At 43.6% G+C, this 15222-nt stretch overlaps 1 protein-coding gene across 4 annotated transcripts in view; it reads left to right on the forward strand.

Moving 5' to 3' along the window:
• LOC141117163 (protein-L-isoaspartate(D-aspartate) O-methyltransferase-like) overlaps positions 1-15222 on the forward strand; it is a 243299-nt gene that overhangs the window by 159219 nt on the left and 68858 nt on the right. For all 4 annotated transcript variants that reach the window (XM_073609834.1, XM_073609837.1, XM_073609835.1 and 1 more), the window contains one exon: positions 6207-6327. In XM_073609834.1, the coding sequence (XP_073465935.1) occupies positions 6207-6327 (121 nt within the window). The remainder of the gene's footprint in view (positions 1-6206; positions 6328-15222) is intronic.

Here is a 15222-nt window from a genome sequence, read left to right on the forward strand (position 1 = left end):
CTTAAACCACTCAACTGTTGCTTTAGCAGTGTGTTTGGGGTCATTGTCCTGCTGGAAGGTGAATCTCTGTCCTAGCCTCAAATCACACACAGAGTGGTACAGGTTTTGCTCAAGAATATCCCCGTATTTAGTACCATCCATCTTTCTCTCAACTCTGACCAGTTTCCCAGTCCCGACTGCTGAAAAACATCCCCACAGCATGATTCTGCCACCACAATGTTTCACTGTGGGGATGGTGTTCTTTGGGTGATGTGGTGTGTTGGGCTTGCGCCACACATAGCGTTTTCTTTGAAGGTCAAAAAGTTTGATTTTAATCTCATCAGACCAAAGCACCTTCCTCCATACATTTTGGGAGTCTCCCACATGCCTTTTCGCAAACTCAAAACGTGCCATTTCGTTCTTTGCTGAAAGTAATGGCTTTCTTCTGGCCACTCTGTTATAAAGCCCAACTCTATGGAGCGTACGGCTTATTGTTGTCCTATGTACAGATACTCCAGTCTCTGCTACGTTCACTGGTCCTAAGAAAACATCACCAAACCAAAATAGACACGTTTGTTCGGAAACCTCTATCCACGCCCCTACCCAGCACTCCCCCAGCACTCCCACCCATCACAATTGAATGTGATAAATTTGGCTTCTTGCCAGATGAATTATCTGTCCTACATCTTGGTTTAGGGTTCTGCCCTCTTAACCCCATACACATCACTGAAACCATCAAAGAGCTCTATTTATTTGCACGGAACTTAACGTATAAGTTTCTGTTTGACCAAAATCGTCAAAATACTAACTTAGAACATGAACTTACGTAACGCACCAGACACTTTACAATGGAGGAATTTCACGCTCTACACGATCTAATGCTCCTATATGACGAGGGAGCCACAGGTGATGCATCGAATTCACAATTGGAATCGATAGCTCCCCCCCGATACTACTGTCATATCTACCTTTCTTTTGCCTACACCCTCCAAGGCTCCAAATAAATTCAAACCCAAGTCACGTAACTTTCCCGATCTGATGTCCTGCCCAGCGATCTGGGCCTTTTTGCATCAATCAATCAAAGATCTGAAGAGCAAGAACCGTCAGGAATTTCCATCAAATTTGACCCATAACCAACAGCGAGCCCTCCGACGTTTACAAAAACGCTGTGACTATCATTAAACCATCGGACAAAGGTGAAAATATAGTGATAATGTCACACACCCAATACCAGACAATGTGCCATGAGGTATTGGATAACCTTACTTGGTACCAACCTATTCCACTTACCAGTATTATGGGTTTCGTCAATTTAGAGAACTATGCACAGGGGCCTTTTGACAGGGCCTGATCGATAAAGACACGCTTAACTATTTGGTTCCCAAACATCCACGTACCCCTACCTTTTACACACTGCCCAAAACACACAAAAATCTCTCCCAGCCTCCGGGAAGACCCATCGTCTCAGGCATTGGGTCTTTGACCGACAATGCGAGTAAATTTGTAGATAGCTTTTTACTACCCCATGTATCGGGCTTAACCATTATATATCTGTGATACATCTGACCTTATTAGACATATTGAGGGTCCCTCGCAACTCCCTCCTTGTGACTATCGATGTCGAGTCCTTGTACTTGAGCATCCCCCACGAGAAAGGAGTTGCAATGGCCAGATCATTCCTGATGGAACAAGAATACACATCTTGGCCCTTAAATGAATTTATTTTACAACTTTTAACTTTCATTCTTACGCGCAATTTTTTCATATTTGAGGACCAACACTATCTGCAAACACAAGGCGTGCCAATGGGCACGTCATGTGCTCCATCATACGCAAACTTGTTCCTTGGAGCCTGGGAGAGACATAATTTTTTTTGATGACCAGTTTTCATCTTTTCTAGACTCGGTACTCTGCTGGTTCAGATTCATTGATGATTTGTTTGTGGTCTGTACTGGCTCACCATCTCTACTAAAGCAATTCGTTGGGGCCATCAACATCAACGCCATGAATTTTCGTTTCATGGTGAGTTTTGACAATACACAGATCCCATTCCTCGATCCGTTGATTGTCAAGCATCCCGATGGGACATTGGGAACCAATCTCTACTGTAAACCCACAGCTGGCAACACCCTGTTGCACGCTACAAGTGCCCATCCTAAACCTCTCGTGCACAGTATCCCATATGCGCAGTATTTGCGACTGCGTCATAACTGCGCACGCGAGGAGGATTTCTATACACAATCAGCTGCTTTACGCGAATGACTTCTTTTGAGGGGTTATTCTAAGACCAACCTTAGAAGAGCCTTTAATAAGGCATCTGGCCGTACAACAACTTCTTTGCTCTACCCCTCCCCACGCAATTCAAACATCAACACAGTAAAAATTATTACTCAGTACTCAGCACATCATGAGCAATTTAGTAAAATCATTTCAAAGCACTGGACTCTTCTCACCGATCATCACATTCTTAAACATCATGTACGTGACACACCTGAGTTGGTCTTTCGTAGGGCTAAATCTCTTGGAGACCGCCTAACCAACAGCTACTATAAACCTGATATCAGTGGCCCCTATCAATCCTTTGTTACCTTTCCGTGCGGCCAATGTTCTCTTTGCCCTTGGATACTCACATGTACTTCTTTTGAACTTCCTAATGGAGAGATTTTAACTCCACACACGTTGGCCCAGTGCAGCACCACTAGGATTATATATCTTATGCTTTGTACTTGTAAAGCGTTCTATGTCGGCAAGACAATTAGGGAGTTCAGACAGAGAGTCGGCAACCATGTGTATTACTCAACTAACGGTAAACTCACCACTGTTGGATGCCATATTGGCCTGTATCATAAATATGACCCCAAAGCTGTCAGGTTCCTTGCACTAGAAGTGGTACCCCCTGACATTAGGGGAGGAGATCGTGATAAGACGTTATTACAAAGGGAAGCCCTCTGGATAGAAAGGCTAAATGCCACCATTCCACCTGGCTTGAACAAAGGTAATTCCTTTAAGTCCTTTCTCTAATCTATCTGGTGACCAAATCTCTGTTATCTGACGCTCCATTTGCATCATCTTGATGTTGATTATTTAAACTGCTTGTTATCTATACTGCCTCGCCTGTTATAATTCATCCATGTACTTTATCCATCTATGTTTGCTCTATCCATGAGTCATCGACATTGAGGAGCTCTCAATCCTCTCCGTTTATTTTAAAAATCTTTTATTACCATTGTAGCAATAATTCTCGGTGGAGCTGCTGGTTTAAGCGGGCCTGTCCTCTAAGCTCTTCACCCTTCTTAAATTGTTCAATCCCCTTGGCACAAATTTAGTGCAGTGTTGTAATAATATGAGTACCAACTTTAACCCACAATATACACTTATAGTTATAGTTACCTCTACCTGGGTGCTGGTAGCTCCACCTGCAGGAGAAATGACAACACTGCACACAAACTTCAGTAATAACCAAAAATAACTTGTTTCTTTGGGTAAATAATATCTTTATATAAAGAATTATTACAATGACTATACTATTACACCAACGTAGTGTAACAGTATAAGAAATGGTTGTGACAATCAGTAACAGACACAAATATATCTAATTATATATAAATATACCCGGGAGCTCCCCCTGCTCTAGACCTTAAAGTCACTATCCTTTGTAACTAAATGCAGGGTCCTGCAATGAAAAGGTAGTCCTGACGTCTTCAGTCTTCGCTAGCTTTTATAATTGTAATCCGCAAAGGGTTCCTCCTGGGTGTTGCGCAGTGTAATATAACACACTAAAACAATTGTAATCCAGCAGATTGATTAAGTGTTCTTATATGAAGAAACCAGACATCTAGCATCCGTTCTTGAATACTGGAGTCTATTCAGATGTAAAGTTCTCCAACTTAACTTGTTCCGTGGGACTATCAGTCCCAGCAACACCCTGTAACAGTTCTAACTGTGTATGTAGTAGTTAAACAAACTTCTGGGTGTTACCCTCTCACCACATGGGATCCGGGCAGATGGATGTCTCCATTTCAGCAGTTCTCATATAATCATGTCCTACTTTATGTATCCTATAATTTGTACCAACTCATTATTGGAATGTTTATTTATGTGCAATATTTGGTTCTGATGAATTGTAATAAAATATACAGATATTTATATATAGCAAGATGCATTAAATGTTTTGATATGAAAATTTATGATAATTTGAACCAATTAAAAACAATTTTATCTATTTAATTTTCGCCTGCTCCCGTGTGCTTCGTTAAAGTCCCGCCAATTCTTCTCTTATTATATATGGATGTACAAGTAGGTTTCCTGCAAAATTTGCTTTTTAAAGGTGTGGCTACAACCAAACTGTTGTCTAATTCTGGAGGAAGATGACAAAAAAGCATCCTTCCCAAGGACATCACCCTGGCAGTGCACTGTACTTGCCCATGCGGCGATTGGTAGGCTCCCTGGCAGCCAGAAGGCCTCTCCCCACCAGGGGCGGTTCGTCTGGCTGTTTGTACACGCCTCAGCCGGGGCCCCACTTCGGGACCCTTGGGCCTATGCGCAGGCGCGCGATCCTTTCGCGCGAGCTGCCTGGGCTCTGCCCAGTGGTTTTGAGATCCTTTGAGGCTTGTGCGTGCGAGCGCTGCGGGATTCTTGACCCTATGACGCTGTTGGACGCCAATGCCGGCGCCGCCATTGCATCACAGGGTTGAAGGATATATATATATATATATATAGCGGGCATGTCCCGCTGATCACACTAGCTAGCGTGGGACCCGGAGAGGCTCCTGATCGGCGTCACTATAAGTAAGTTCACTTATATCACTCATTAAACGGCCGTTTCTTGACCGCACTCCCCAAATCAGGACTGCAGTCTGGTAGGCACCACTATCATATTATATTGAATATATGTATTCTATTATCATCTTTATAGATGCTGGACCTTGTCTCCAAACATCATGACACTCTATACTGCATATGCTTTGTGCAATTAGTGCCATACTTTACTCCTTGATCTACACATATCTGTGTTGATCTAAGTGGGACTTCATCTCCAGGCCCCTCATACTAATATCCCCATGGTCAAGGTAAATATAAACCCCTGTCATCACTGCACCCTGTTTGGTTGCACCTTCAGGTTCACTTCATTGCACTTCCTTTTCCTTCGATGGATGCACCTTTTACCACCTTCACATCTTTGATGTTTTTATTTCCACATTTAGCTTTTTTATCCACAACCTTAATTTATATTTGGCTCTTTTCTTGGTACAGGGACCTACACTATTTCCACCCCCCCCCTTCTTTCTCCCTCCCTGTTCACTATCCCTTTTTTCATACATCTTTGTTCTTTTCTTTCTTTGCTTGGTTATTTTATCACATTCTTCTTACCTTTTTTTCCCCCCCCACATTTCACCGTTTATATATATATATATCCTTCCCAGTCACCGTGGGAGGCCTTGCCAGGTTGTTTTGTGCCTTGCATATACTGAAGCACGTGTAAGCAGCCCTATATATTTGATATAACTTTCTTTATCCCTTTCCCCCATTATATGATTTTGTAACATCCCCCACAAGAAATTTTATATATTATTGTATCGTTATCTCATCCACAGATGTATTTCCTGATGAAGCGGTAAACCCGCAAAACTAGTTGAAATACCCTGTCATCTCTGTATTTTTTTGTATTTTTTGTTGTTCTCATATTTTGCATTAATACATTTTGTAAATCTTTATATCTGTTTTGTACTACCGATGCATATTTTCTTTACATATACCGAGATAGTCTGCCTGCCCTCTGTTCCTGGGTGAGTCTGGGGTGGGGCCCATACTCCCAAACATCTATTCTAAGTAAATTTGGATGATGGTACATTCTATAAACCGTTACATATTTTAAACAGCGCCGTGAGGCCACTTAGTCTCTCCATATTTTAATGTGTTTTTTTTAAATGTTATACAAATTAACAACATGATAAACCCATTAATTTGCAAAGTTGTAAATGTTAATTAAAATAAAATTGCTAAAAAAAATAATAGCTTCCTTTTTAAGGTCAAGTAACCTACTATTTGTTTTTAATTTGTAATGAATTCATATTTTGGTTGTGATAATTTTACAGCGATGGTATACCACACAAGACAAATGGAAAAAGTTATTAGAAGTGTCTCAATCCACGTTTAAGATGAACAAAACAAAGGTACCACAAATCTAGTTTGTAGACAGCCAATTGATAAATGTTCTTTTTTCTTAGGTAGGCCCCACAGGAAAAGTTGTTGGCATTGACCATATTGATCAACTTGTCCATGATGCAACTGAGAATGTCAAAAAAGATGATCCAACGTTACTGAGCTCTGGACGCATTAAATTTATAGGTGAGTTTATGTTTGCAATTAACTTAGCGTAAAGCAGAACTTCAGTCATTTTTTCATCTTTCCATCTATTAATTCTTCTGCCCTTGTTTTGACTTTGGATAGTAAAACATTTTTTTTCTGACAGTAAATACCTTATACAGCCCACTTCCTGTACAGCTCTCCCTCTCTCACTCTCGTGAGAGTTTGCCAGAAAGGGAGGGGGGGATGAGTCATAAGAGGGCCAATGAGAGCAGCAGAGCTGGAGGTGTGCCTCTGTGTGTCTGTGTAAATTCAGGAATTGAACAGGCAGCAGTTTCAGCTGCCCACAGTTAAAATGGTTGCAGCCAGACTCAGTGGAGGAAGATTTCTGCAGCATATTTGGCAAGTACAGAATCACGGTATATATAAAATAATATGCAAAGTGGTTTGAGGGAAGCTTCAGACTGGCAAAGATGTTTTTATTACAAATTATGTGAGCAGACTGCAGTAACTCTTTGAAGGAGATCTATAGTTGCAGCATACACTCTCATTTTATAACATCATCATTTTATTAACAATGCAAACAATCGTTATTTTTGACGATCCAATATAAACTTAGTTGAAAAATCTCCTTTCATGTGGTGAATGCTGCCTGTCACCTGGCCATCTTTTTCCACAACTTTCTGGATACTCCTCTGCTCATTCCTTTGGTTTACTTTTGATTTCTAAGGACAGTACATTCCTGTACTGACTACTTTTCCTGAAACTCGTCTTCTCAGCATCTCTATAGTTCAGAAGGCAGGCTCTGTGAAATGTGTGACTCAGCAGTGTCCTGCCACAGGGCATAGTGAATAAGTGTCACAGAATTCTAGGTATTAAATGTGTGGGATTCTTTAGAAAGTAGGTTTACAAACTTTGAGACTGTTCAGATTAATCAGAGTAGATTACAAATAATTGAAATATAATGTAGATATAAATATATGATTACAAATTTTGACAATAGATACAGTTTTAAGCAACTCTATTTCCAAAAAAAAAGAATTGTCTAACTGCCAAAGTATCAAAAGGTTTTGCTTCCTTCAGTAACAATACTTAAATATTCTAAAATTAGCATAACCCCTTTTTAAAGAGAGCATACATGTTAGAACTTTACATTTCCTTATTCAAGAAAACTATGTATTCATAGATCAGTAATGGACTGTACCATTTTATTTTTAGCTGCCTCACCTATAGACCTGTCTAGGGGTATTAGGATAGATGGTGCAGAAGTATCAAGTTTGCTGCTTGCAAATACTTTTAGGAGAACTATGGTGACATTTATTTTGATCAGCATTCACTCGTGTACCAGGGAGTAGGGATGAGCTGAACACCCCCCAGGTCGGTTCGCAGCAGAACATGCCAACAGGCAAAAAATTTGTGCGAACACAGTTAAAGTCTATGGGACACAAATGTAAATAATCAAAATGGCTAATTTTGAAGGCTTATATCTAAGTTATTGCCATAAAAAGTGTATGGGCACCTGGGTCCTGCCCCAGGGGACATGTATCAATGCAAAAAAAGTTTTAAAAACAGCCGTTTTTTCAGTAGAAGTGATTTTAATAATGCTTAAGGTGAAACAATAAAAATGAAAATTCCTTTAAATATTGGGCCGGGGGGGGGTCTCCTTAGTCTGTCTGTAAAGGTGCACATCTTTCCCATGTTCATAACAGTACCACAGCAAAATGACATTTCTAAAGGAAAAAATTGAATTTAAAACTGCTTGCAGCTGTAATGTATTGTCGGATCCCAGAAATATAGATAAAAATCATTGAAAAAAACTGTGTGCCCCCCCCCCCCCCCCCAGTCCATTACCAGGCCCTTTGGGTCTGGTATGAATATTAAGGGGAATCCCGTGACAAAATTTTTTAAAAAATGCCGTGAGGATCCCCCCAAAATCCATACCAGGCCCTTCAGGTCTGGTATGGATAATAAGGGGAACCCCATGCCAAAATTTAAAAAATATATGCTATGGTCCCCCCAAAAACACCTTGTCCCCATGTTGATGGGGACAAGGGCCTCTTCCCCACGACCCTTGCCCTGTGGTTGTGGGGGTCTGCGGGCGTGGGGACTTAATGGAATCTGGAAGCCAGGGGGGCCCCCAGATCCCGTCCCCCATGTGATTAGGTATCTGGTACATTGTACCTCTACTCATTTACCAAAAAAAAGTGTCAAAAAAGTAAAAATGACAGGACAGAGAGGCGTGGCCTGGGACGGCATAGTGTGAGGAGCACTGAACGGGAGCTCCGCTTGCTAAAAATCCGCTGTTACATATCCTGGGGCAATTACTACGGGTTACACCCCGAAACTGTGTCCACTGACACCCAGGGACAATAGACAGCATGTCACCACCGAAGAAAGCGACTGAAGCGGCTTCGAAACTAACTATCGGCTTCAGGACAAAGAGGCCTCTGAAGAAAATGGCGCTGACTCGCCCTCTTCTGTGGACATAGCCGCAGATGACACTACCCGTGTGCTGGAAGCAATCTCGGACTGCAAGAGCACGTTAACAGGCAAGATTGAGGAGGTGAAGGTGGATTGTCTCTAATCCATCAGAATTTACAAAAGCTTAGAGACCGGGTTACAGAGGCGGAGACCCGCATCAGCCGCGAGGAAGATGAAATGCCGCCATTACAAGTTACAACTGAACGTCTGCAACACCAGCTGAATGCGGTCTTGGCTAAACAAGACGATATGGAAAACCATCTCAGGAGGTGTAACTTGCAATTTGTGGGGCTACCTGAGGGTGCGGAGGGCATAGACCCCCCCCTCCTTCCTAGAAAACCTGCTTACAGCTACATTCGGGAGGGCCGAATTCTCTACATCATTCGTCGTGGAACGGGCTCACAGACTGGCTGCCAAACCCCCTCCTCCAGGTGCGCCTCCCCGGACCTTTATTGCTAAAATGCTGAACTTTCAGGACCGTGCCACTGTCCTCCGCCTCACCAGACTAAAGGGCAACATTCCTTTCAAGAACAGTGAGATCAGAGTTTTCCCGACTTCTCGGCGGAAGTTCAGAAAAAGGGCGCTGTTCACCGAAGCCAAGCAGCAGTTGAGGATCTGCCACTACTCATATGCAATGCTCTTTCCCACCAGACTCCATGTCGCTGGGGATGATAGGGCACACTTCTTCGATACACCAGAAGCTGTGTTTGCTTGGTTGGAGGAAAGAGCGATGCCCCACCGTGCACCCACCTAAAGACACAGCCGACCAATACCAATTGGAGACTGATCCCTGAAGTAGTGAAGATTGTGGGGGACTTCCGATTTCTTTAACCGGACTGATCTATTTAATATAAAGGTACTGTGTGCCCCACTCTGCCTGATCCGACTGGTGATTTTTGTGTTGCCCCAGCCCCTCACTTGCCCTCTTTCTCTGCTTTTGGTTATACCCCATCTTGACAAGACCCCCCCCCCCCCCCCTTGGGTTTTTTTTTCCCCTTGCTCATATTTTGTTTCCATTTTTCTTTTTCTTTTTTTTACTCCTTGGTGATGGACAATGATAATCGCTCCACACACTCCAATCTATTGGCAAGCTTTTGCCCGCAATGACTCTCGGGTTGCTGACTCAAATCCATATATCCTTTTGTTTCCCCCAGGATTGGGATCCTGGAGATATCAGACCGGGAGTCTTACTCCATGCTGCTGCCTGTTTTGCAGCGTATAATCGCCCCCCCTAGTTGCGGGAGCCCTTGCGGGCCCTGCTATTTACTATACCACTTGTAACGTTAGGTATTTTGCACAAGCTTTGTTTCCCTGGTCTGTCCGGTCTCAGCGGAACACCCAGGGAGGTTACCTGGGGCGCTGTTTGCCCGGAAGGTTCAGTGTGTTAATTTTTAACATGTTAATGTTCTATTGTTGATTTAAAACATTGCAGTCCATTTATGTTGAGAGGTGCTTTATTTGCAGAAATTTGATTGGTAACATTGAAAATGTGTGGCAGGTAGGTGCCCTGCGGGTGACTACGCGTTATGGGCCTTGGCATGTCGCACAATATTATCCTGTCCCTGCTGTCCTGGGCCTTTCGGATGGTGTGACGGGTCCTCCCTAATATGGGGCAGTTTGTGGCAGCCGGCGGTGGACCTGGGATATTGGAGACACTGATAGGCTTAGCTCTGATACCCCTCTGAATGTAAGGGGTATCAGAGCTAAGCCTAAAAGAAATGCAGTCCTAGCATACCTCAAGGCTCAGCATGCAGACCTTATGGTCCTGGTGGTACAGGCCAATTAATGGTGACCCTGAAGAAGCCCTGGGTGGGATGGCTTTACCAGGCCCCCCCCCATATTGCTAACTCTAGAGGACTTGCTATATTGGTGGCCAAAACAGTACAATTCACCTTATTGACACTTAAATCTGACCCTCAGGGGAGACTTTTATTTTTGCACGTTAAAGTACATGGCTTGGAACTTCTTATAATTCTTATAATATAATCTACATTCCTCCCCCTTTCCAATGTGCAGTATTAATGGAAGGTCTATCCTTTATGTCCCAATTTCCCACTGTCCCAGCAATCTGGTTGGGGGATTTTAATAATGTAGCTAATAGGGAACTAGACAAACTGACACTGACACCCCCTGACTATCCCTCCCATCCACATACTAGATTTGGCAAATTTCTCACTGAACTTTCCCAAATTGACACGTGGAGACATCGCCACCCTAATGATAAGGCGTTTTCCTGTTTCTCTGCATCACATAATTCTATGTCGTGAATAGATCTAATTTTGATATCTCGCTCTCTTCTCCCAATACTTGAAGAGGTAGGTTTCAACCCCCGCATACTCTCTGATCACGTTCCCTGTTGGGCTGAACTTAAGCTGGATTCCCCCCCCCCCACAACTTACTCCTGGAAACTCAACTCCTTCTGGTTGTCAGTGGTTCCTGACATATTGGAGATGGGTAATGAATGGAATTTCTTTTTTCAAACCAACAGGGACTCAGCACCATTCGATGTCTGGGATTCCTTCAAATCCCACGCTCGCATGATGCTAGCCCAGCACATAGCCAGGTATAGGAAGTCCTCCTCCCAAGCGATTAGAGTAGCGGAACAATCTCTAATGGATATTGAGAAAGAGTTCACTGACAACCCCTCACCATCCACGGCTGATCAACTAAAACTACAAGCCAGAGTGGTAAATAGTCTCCACTTTGAAAATGCGGAGAGAAAAATATTCTACTGTAAGCAGAGAATGTATGAGTGTGGGGAATGGGCGGGACGTCTCCTTGCCTACCTGGCTCATATGGATCACAGACCACCAACGGTGGTGTCTCTAAGGATATACTGATTTCTGATCCTGACATGGTGGCTGGGGAGTTCCGCTCTTTTTTCGCATCCCTGTATTCTTCCTCTACTAACAACCCCAGAGAGGAAGTGGAGACACTCCTAGCTGGCATAGATCTACCCACGCTTACTCAATCACAAGTTGAGTTACTGGAAGTCCCTGTCACTGAAGATGACATAGTAGAGGTAATGTCTCACCTTAACCCCTCCAAAGCACCCGGGTCAGATGGCCTTCCTCTAGAATTTTACACAACATATAACGATACTCTGGTCCCCAGATTACACAAGCTATTTTTACATATATTCAAATCTGGCTCCCTGCCTAAGTCCATGTGCGAGACCTATATAGTACTTATACCTAAGCCAGGCAAAAACTTAGAACTTCCCGAATCCTATCGTCCCATATCCCTACTTACATTAAAATCTTGGCCAAGATCCTGGCGTTGTGCCTAAATAAAGTCATTCTCACCCTGATCCATCCGGACCAAACGGGGTTCATGCCCGCAAAGAACACCGCCTATTATCTCCGTAGATTATACATAAAACTACAAGCAAGCATGACCAGATGGGATCCAGAGTCGTGGTGTCTCTTGACGCCGCAAAGGCGTTCGACTCAGTTGAGTGGGATTACCTCTGGGCATGCTTGGCGCGGTTTGGATTTGGACCCAACTTTGTCAGGTGGATCCGACTCCTATATCAAAACCCTAGCACCAGGGTGTTGGTCAACGGGAGGGTCTCTGGTGCCTTCCCCCTTTCAAGGGGTACGCGTCAGGGATGTCCCCTATCCCCTCTTCTATATGCCCTGGAAGTGGAGCCCCTTGCATCGTCATTGCGCTCCCACCCGGGAATTAAAGGGCTGAGATGCGGGACTTTGGTGGAAACGCTGAGCTTATACGCTGACGATATATTGTTGTATCTGACAGATGCTGGCCCCTCGCTGGAGACTGCTCTTAATGTAATACAAACCTTTGGTAATTATTCGAGACTAAAAATAATTTGGGACAAGTCTCAGGTCCTTCCCATAGATATAGGTGCCCCCACAGAATCCCAAGCCTCCTCTTCTCTTCTTCGGGTTAGCGATATGAAATACCTAGGCATAGTCATTTCCTGTTCCCCAGAAGACTACGTCAGATTAAATATAGAACCTCTGATTGCTACCCTGAAAACTAAAACTCAGACATGGGCCAAGTTACCCCTAGGAGTAATGGGCCGAGTAAATTTAATAAAACTGATAACACTCCCTAAATTCCTTTATGTATTATGGCACGCCCCGGGATATCTTCCCCTTAGAATTTTTAAATCCATTGAAGCTATCCTTAATTCTTTTGTGTCATGAACCGACACAAATTGTCTTGGCAGGTGCTGAAGAACCCCACAGATTTGGGGGGGCAGAGCACTTCCAGACTTTAACTTATACTATCTGGCAGCACAATTATCCCACCTTTACTATATAGACAAACATGACAAAGATCGCTATTTGGCCCTAGTATGCTCACCTTACACTCGATTGTACACCCACCCCTTCCAAATCATTTTCAGAGAACCGACGGATACCCGGACATTAGGCAGCCGTGGGGGGCTGCTATATCACCACTGTAAAATCTGGGCGGTAGTGAGACATTGACTGCAAACGCCAGTAACGCACTCACATACACCACTTTGAGATAATCAAGGCCTGAGAGAACTGCTACTCCTACCAGACCACAGCCTGTGGATTGCACAGGGAGTGGTATATCTGTCGAATGTTTACTGTGGTAATATCCTGAAATCATTTCAACCGTTAAAGGAAGAATTTAATCTCAGTAATTCCATGCACTTCCGTTACCTCCAGCTCCGCCACGCTCTCCAGGCTCAATTTCACGATGATCCTTCTAAATTAGACCATTTAGACGTCTTGTGCATAATAATAGGACAAGACCCCTCAAAACTTATTTCAATATTCTACAATACTCTCCTTCGCCCTACAGCGACAAAACTTGCCTACAGATTGAAAGATCGTTGGGCTGGCGATGTGGGGGGGCTGGAGGATGATGAATGGGAGGATGCATTAGATACATGTAGAAAGGTCTCCACTAGGCTCTCAGACCGGCTCACGCAACTTTACATACTACGCAGATCTTATTTGACTCCCCTTCAACTGACCAAATATAGACCTGACCACAATCCACTGTGTCCCAGATGTGATAGCCCTTCTGGTTCCTTTTTTCATCTTATTTGGTCCTGTCCTGCAGTGCAAGGTTACTGGTCACATATAGTAAAGTTTATACACGATGAGATGGGGTCTCCCTTGACACTATGCCTTAAACAATGTCTACTGGGAATATTCCCAGACCCCGACTCAGATAAATTTCATATTCTATTTTTACAAGAGTCCCTGTTCATAGCTAGGCTACTTATAGCAAGAAAGTGGATGAGGGCCAATCCACCTACATTACAGGAGTGGATCTCCGCTATTAACAGCGTATTACCCTACAAAAAAGAGCTTTATATTCATAGAGGCTGCCCGACCAAATATGGGAAAATTTGGGACTCCTGGTTGGCGAATGCAGCCACATGCAATGAAACAATTGAAGATTCACCTGAACAATGAACACTACTTCTGGTGAGCATTATCCTTTTATACTACACTAAAGAACCTGGATGTGCAGGTATCTGCTTTTCAATGCCCCTTCTATGTAGTGCACGAAGTACTGTATAGGATGCTTAAATATGTTACCGTTTCGTTATTTATCCAACTTTTACGTATGTGATATTAATGTTCATAATCTGTAACTGTGCATTCTTCTCAATAAAATAACCGTGTTATTTGTAAAAAAAAAAAAAAAAAATGACAGGAGACCGTTTTTGACAAGTATTTATTAAAAAAAAAATAGTGTCCCGCGATGTAAATCCATCTTCAGTCACAGCGCTGATGGACCAAAAAACAAAACAAAGAAAAACGGAAAAACTTTGCCTCCATTGGAGAAAAATGGGTGACGTCAGAGTGGGTGGGGTCACCCATTTACATCACTGGGTGGCCCCGCCCTCAGCTACATAACAGCTGTCATTGCGAAAAGGCTGCAGTCGGCGGGACGCCTCCCATGGATGCAAAGTTTTTTCTTTTTTCCTTCTTGGGACCGTCGGACGCCATGATTGAAGATGGATGGACATCGCAGACACTTTTTTTTTTTTTTTTTTTTTTTTTAAAGGAATTGTCCAAAACTGTCTCCTGTCATTTTTACTTTTTTGACACTTTTTGGTGAATAAGTAGGGGTACAATGTACCCAATACCCATTCACATGGGGGGCCAGAATCTGGGGTTCCCCTTGTTAAAGTGGGCTTCCAGGTTCCGATAAGCCCCCCATCCGCAGATCCCCACAACCACCGGGCAAGGGTTGTGGGGAAGAGGCTCTTGTCCCCATCAACATGGGGACAAGGTGCTTTGGGGGGGAACCCCAAAGCACCCTCCCCATGTTGAGGGCATGTGGCCTGGTACGGTTCGGGGGGCGCTCTCTCATCGCCCCCTTTTCCTGTGGCCTGCCAGGTTGCGTGCTCGGACTCGGATAAGGGTCTGGTATGGATGTTGGGGGGGACCCCCACGCCATTTTTTAATTTTTTTCCCCTTAAAATCCGTACCAGAC

Source organism: Aquarana catesbeiana, linkage group LG13 (genome assembly GCF_042186555.1).
Source record: "Aquarana catesbeiana isolate 2022-GZ linkage group LG13, ASM4218655v1, whole genome shotgun sequence".
In the NCBI taxonomy this organism is placed as follows: Eukaryota; Metazoa; Chordata; class Amphibia; order Anura; family Ranidae; genus Aquarana; species Aquarana catesbeiana.